This window comes from Athene cunicularia (assembly GCF_003259725.1).
Source record: "Athene cunicularia isolate RWA chromosome 24 unlocalized genomic scaffold, athCun1 chr24_part1, whole genome shotgun sequence".
Lineage (NCBI taxonomy): Eukaryota > Metazoa > Chordata > Aves > Strigiformes > Strigidae > Athene > Athene cunicularia.
The window spans coordinates 6,403,005-6,409,007 of record NW_020799132.1 but is presented as its reverse complement, the minus strand read 5'-3'; the positions used below and the strand labels follow the sequence as shown (position 1 = coordinate 6,409,007).

The window sequence follows — 6,003 nt, the reverse complement described above, 5'->3', positions numbered from 1 at the left end:
AGAGAAGTCGTGGCTAAGGGAGGCTGTGCTGTGGTCTGGGACAATTCAGGCTGTCTCTCAAGAGCAATAACAGATCCTGCAGACACCGGTGGTTGTAGCAGAGTTAAATTGACCTTATTCCCAAGATCTGCTGGGGGGGTTTGCTGCGTCCTCGTGTTAAACATGGCTGACAGAGACACGCTTGTTCCCAGGAACTTACTGGTTCCTATTTTTCTTGCACTTGTGCTGATTTCAGTTGGCTTTGCATTTTCTCCCACATTGGCCTGTGACAACAGTTTAGTAGGGGCTCGATGGATTTGGTCATGTTTTGTGGCTGACAGCAGGGAAACACGTGTAGACACAGGTGAAGCAGGACTTGCAGGAGAGCTGATAAACATCCTTGGATGGGCAATCGTAGCCAGAAGTTTCCCAGAAGCTGCTGTTTTCATTTGGCCCTTTGTTGAAGGTGAAGTATGCACCGGTGCTGTTGTTGGTCTCTCTGTCACTGTAAAGGGCTTAGGCATAACGGGAGTAAATTCCAAATGTTTAGCAAGATCAGGTTTTACAGAAGAGGTGAAGGTTCGTGCTTCTTTAGCACACACAGCGACTCCTCCTGAACAGGTCGTGCTGCCCACTGCTGGATCTCTGCCATCATTTCCAGCTGGAAGCACTGAGAAAGCTGATGATGTGCTGGGTATAAAGTGAACTTGGGTCGGCAGCCTTTGGAGTGACTCAGTACTTCGGAGACTTTGTGATGTGGACTGCAAAGGCACGATGCTTGTGACCCTCTTTAATGGGTATTTTATGGTTCTAGCTGAGTGCCAAGGCAAACACTCCGTGCAGTGCGCACGGACAGGGGAAGGTGTCGTCACCAAGCCTTGGTGATGGCCGGTAGTTTGCAGCATTAGTTTCTGACTGTGCTGCATCTCATCTACAGCCTCTGTGACAGTAAGTGGAGGTCGGGCAGGCATTTGAAAATCAGGGAGCCTCTTTGCTGACAGTAAAGGAATGACAGAAGAATGTGGCTTTCCAGCAGTGAAAAATACTCCAGGGGAAATACGGTGGCTATGCTGTGCAGACACCACAAATGGTGGCGCGGTGGAGGTGAAAGGCTCTGCCAACACACTGTCAAGTAAAAGCAAATCAGTCCCCCTGGCACCTTGGGAACTGGGCGCAGGTACCTGCACCTCTTCAGGCAGCCTGTGCAGATGCACGGCCTGCACCGTAGTGCCAATTCTCATCTGTGGGCCCAGCAAATGATTTGATGCTGAGGTAAAAGCTGGAAACAAACTAGTGATGGCTGTATAGTTAGGATTAGCTAGCACTGGCTGAGAAGTTACTTCTGCTTTCTCTGCAGAAAGTTGGTTAGATGCAGTGGAGAGAGTAGTTTCAGACCTTGAAGACTTACTAGTGGGATAAGAGGAACTAGTTTTCATCAGGATATCATGGCTGCTTTCAGGTGTACCCGAACTGAGATCTTTCTGGTTTGTGAACAAGAGGGCAGTTTTGTGGTCATCTTTACCCTCAGGAGAGGGCACCACCTGTAAATCTGGTCCGTCAACTGGCAGAAGTATAAACACAGGCTTAACCAGAATTAAGCTAGGAGGAGTCAGATTTTGAAAGTTTGCAAGGTCCAGCACTGAAGAATTTGATGCTGCCAGGATTTGCTGAATGGAAACCAGACCCCCAGCACTGGTATTTTGGAATTTTGTAGGTAAAGGGGAATCTTGCATGGGCTGCAGGCATATCATGCCATTGGCACTTTTAAGCAGAAAGGACAGGAATGGGGATGTAAGCACTCTAAGGTGATCGCCTCTAAAAGCACTGAGGTTTTTGGGAGCTGTGTCATGTGACATACCAAACTGCTGCACTAGTGCTTGTGCCAGATACGCTGGGATCTCATCAGAAACACCGGGCACCATCGGTTCAGGATGCGCTGTTGTCGAGCTGGACTGGCTTCCCTGTTCATGGAGTGAGGGCAGTTTTGAGGCAAAAGCTGCCAGGCTGCCAGCCTGCTGGATCTGGGAGGCTGAAGGGGCAAAGCTGTGAAGAGGAACTTTCTGGTTCACACTGTCACGCAGTCCAGAGGGGCCAGGGACTGGGCTGGCTTGTGGAGTCAGTGGGGAAGAACCGGTTTTACCTGTCTGTTGTGGGAGACTTTTCTTTCCCTTGGAGTCTTCCACCGTGCTCATCTGCAACATCACAGGGAAGGCTTCCAGAGATACAGGGTGGGCAGAAATGCCTTGAACCCGAGACACAGAACCAGCAGACATGGATGAAGTTGGTATATGAAGTCCTCTCTCAGAGGTGGGGATGCCCATTAGCTGCAATCCAGCGTAAGCAGGAAGAGATGTACCTGGTGGCTGGTGGGTGGAAGCATGAACAGGATCAAAAGTGCTTACAGGCTGAAGGACCGCGTTCTCAAAGGTAGATGTACCTGGAAAGAGTGCAGATGTTACTCCTTTCAGCTCTTTAGTAGTTTGGGAAAGTTTTAATGTGGAAATCCATGACTGGCCTAATGAGGATGAATTAGCAGAAGCCTGCGGGCTCTCAGGGGATCTGGGTTTTTCAGGTTTACTTGTCATCATCTGATGATCAGTATCTCTTTGCAAAACCAGAACTGCAATTTCTTGATAGCTGCTGTTGTTTTTTTGGGAAACATGTTGTTTAGTACAGTTGAGAGTCCGGGACGAAGAGAGGGGCTGCTGTCTATCAGTTGTGCTGATGGGCCCTTGAAATGGAGATGGAAGTAAGTCATCACGAACTAGAGCTTCCAGATGTATCAATAGTGAAGAAGAAAGTACGTTGCCTTGTGGGAGTGACTGAAGAGCGGGCAACTGGGTTGGGTATCCAGAACCATTTATTACAGCTGTTGTTGAGTTTCTGGCTTTATTGCCAGAGAAAATAGGGGAAAGACGAATAGCACTTGTCTGTGTCATTCTGGAATGGACTGCATCAAGGTCCCCTGAAGCTGGCTTTTGTAGGAATGCAGAAGTTGTACCTTTAGCATCCATACTCTGAGTCTTCTTTGGGTATGCAGGTGTCACAACGGCTTTGCTGTCAGGCTGGACTTGTGGATTTGTGTCTTTTGGCCTTTTGGTAGTGAGAGGCATTCCTCTTGGTAACCAATCCACGCTTGCACCTTCAAGAGCAATCCTAACTCCTGTGGGAAATGGAGACGCTTCTATTTCTTTTCTTGGAGAATGAAAATTTACCACAGAAGTCAGAAGAGATGTTGTAGGACTTGGCACCTCCATCTGCTTGATAACAGGAATGGAAGAGACAGCTGTAAACTGGGGAGAGTCTTGATGAGTCCCTCCACTGAGAAAGGGCTGGGGCAGCCCAGTGCCAGAGCTGGTGGGACTGGAACCAGCCCCAGGAATATTTTTTGGTTTTCCTTGCAGTGACCTGTCTGGATGTTCCAGATGTGTGGTAGCCTGTGATCCTGGTGTGGAGACAGACATGCTTATGCTACTCAAGAGCTTGCTAGGAAATGTGTGTCCAGCCTGGAGTTTTAAAGTGGCTGCTTCTGTCTGCAGTTGCTCAGGCACCTCCAAGTTTGTAACCAACTCCTTCGGCAGCTCGGCTGTTCTTCTTGCAGCTGTCCCTGTATGGACAGGAATGAAGTCAACTGTTGTGTCATTGGCAGGATCAACTGCTGCACTCTGAAAATTTAAGGTCACCTCATCCGAGCTATCTTCTGTAATGGAAAACACTTCGCTGGGCACTGGGCTGATCTCAGCTCTTGCTTGTGCTTCCCCAGGAAAGCTCAGGCCTAATACTTCACTGCCATGATGTTCGTTCCTGGAGGCACCTAATGAACAGAAAACAAGCTCTTTGCCTATTCAGTGGTACACGTACATGAGCTTTTAACAGCAGGAAGCAGCACTTTGCAGCAGGCTGAGCAGAAAACAGGAAGATAAGTGGCCACCGGCTCCATTCAGAACCATGCAGGAGGAGGATGGGCAGCTCCAGTGCTGCCATTGCTACAGCCAGCTGCTAGAAACTAGACACTTCATCCTCCTGCTGTACTGGTGCAAAGCATTAACGAGTCAGAGAGGAACCCGTTAACTTAACTGTACAAGGATATAAATGACAGCTGAAGATGCAGGGAGAGTGAAACCCTCAGGCTGCCTGAGGACAGGCTGGTCACTCTTTAATAGCAAAGCAAGACTGAGATCTACACGAATGAGCTCACTCAGCTGGCTCTCCTTAGCCACTCTTCCTTCCCCCAATATCCCAGTCCTCTGATGAATTTCCCAGTTCAGAGTGGGTGACCAGGCAGGACAAAGCTAGTTTGTTTTGTGGAGGTGACACAGAGCAGACACGGTAACTTCCGTACTTCTAACTTCTCAAATCAAAAGCAGACACTTTGTCATTTAAACAGGCAGACCTACAGTTTAAAAGGCGATTGTTTTATCCACACATTTCACTTTTTTCTGTCAGAAGGTTGACATTCCCAAGTATAATTTCCGAACCACGGACTAAAATCTTACTGTACCTTCCTCTCCAAAAACTGTAAGCATTTTCATTTAGGCACCTGCCAGCAAATACATCGAAAATCTAAAAAGTGATTATGCAGTTAAGCATTTAATTTTTTTTTTTTTTTTTGGATAAAGGCAAAGCAGAGTTTACCAGTTTCACTTCAGATGAAATCCCTGGAGTTGGCATCCAAGTGTAGTGCCTTAAGAAGAGATTACAACTCCTCAGTGGTCATTTTGAAAACCAGTAATGCTCTCAGTCAACAGCAAGCAGGTTAAGCTGATATAAGTGAACCAGAAAAGCTGACATAGTGCTAAAACAGAAGTGGAGGTTAACAGATGATGGAGACTGGTACATTGAATCTATAAAATATTTTGAATTATGGTTTTGTATAAACAAATGGAACTCCCACAGTGTAGCCTCCACTTGGCAAAGCAACACAAGCGACCTGTCTATGAAGAGAAGCACCTACAGAATCACGGTCTTGTATAAAGCAAGCGGTGTAAATATCCACCAATACACCTTGCAGGGGGATAAGGTAATTAAACATAACAAACAAACCGCTCAAAAAGAATGGAATTACTAGTTAGGTGGAAAATTCTTTGACGCCCCTCCCCAAGTTTATCTCTACTGAAGAGAACAGTCTGCCTGAAGACACAAGACTGCTTTCATTAGCCAAGTTAATTTTATGTACACTGGCAGGGTACGCTCACAGGCACGCAGTAAGAGGTAGAAAGCAAAGACTGAGTGCTTCCCCGCAATGAGTGGCAGCAGCCCTAGGAACTCATTTGAGGCACGACAGCATTTCAAACTCAGCGCTGATTTCCTGCTGTCAGAAATACTTGGCAGGACAGCTGTTCCCAAAGAAAATGCAGAACGATGTGTTACTGCATGGCGAAGAGGGGCGTCCAGGCTTGACACAAGTTTGACCCTCAGTTCTGCTGTGGAGCTGCTCTGTGAAAAGTGCCACTGTTTTTCCCTTGCTTTCCCCCACCTGAGGGAGACAATATATTCTCCGGGGAACGGACTGTCTCTTAGCTTGGGTGGGCAGCACAGCTATGTCCTGATTTGGGGCCACTAATGCTCCCACAATAGAAACCATTTAAACCAAATCTTGAGCCTCGCTGCACAGAGAGAAGTTGCTCCTTCATGTCATTGTTGTCACACACCTGAGCCTGATGGCACAATATTTAGCATAGTTTTTCTGCTCACTGATAACAGAGGAAAAGAAGGCAGAAAGACAGCAATTGAGATCAGAACAAAACACATCACTCACCGGATAAATCCAATAGTCCAGCTGCAATCAGAATACAGATGGGGAATTTTTCCTGCATCTTGTGAAGCAGCCCCTGAGTCATCCCAGTAACAATATATTCAGACAGGAAACAGCTCCCTAAGGAGTTACTGCTGCCTCTTAGCAATGGGCATTTGTTGTGTTTGTTCTGGAAGGACAGAGTGTTGGGTTACTTTATAAGAGCTTAGGCCAGACAGCAACCAATAATCTGTTAAAAAAAAAAAAAAAAAAAAAAAAAAAAAAAAAAA

General features: G+C 46.9%; 1 protein-coding gene across 1 annotated transcript in view; it reads right to left on the bottom strand.

Annotated features, from left to right (window-relative positions):
- Window positions 1–6,003, bottom strand: part of LOC113488455 (mucin-17-like) — a 7,991-nt gene that overhangs the window by 362 nt on the left and 1,626 nt on the right. Inside the window, exons 2-3 of the mRNA XM_026863595.1 lie at window positions 5,738–5,903; window positions 15–3,793 (exon numbers count right to left, since the gene is read on the bottom strand). Coding sequence (XP_026719396.1) covers window positions 15–3,793; window positions 5,738–5,819 — 3,861 coding nt within the window. The 5' untranslated portion in view covers window positions 5,820–5,903. The remainder of the gene's footprint in view (window positions 1–14; window positions 3,794–5,737; window positions 5,904–6,003) is intronic.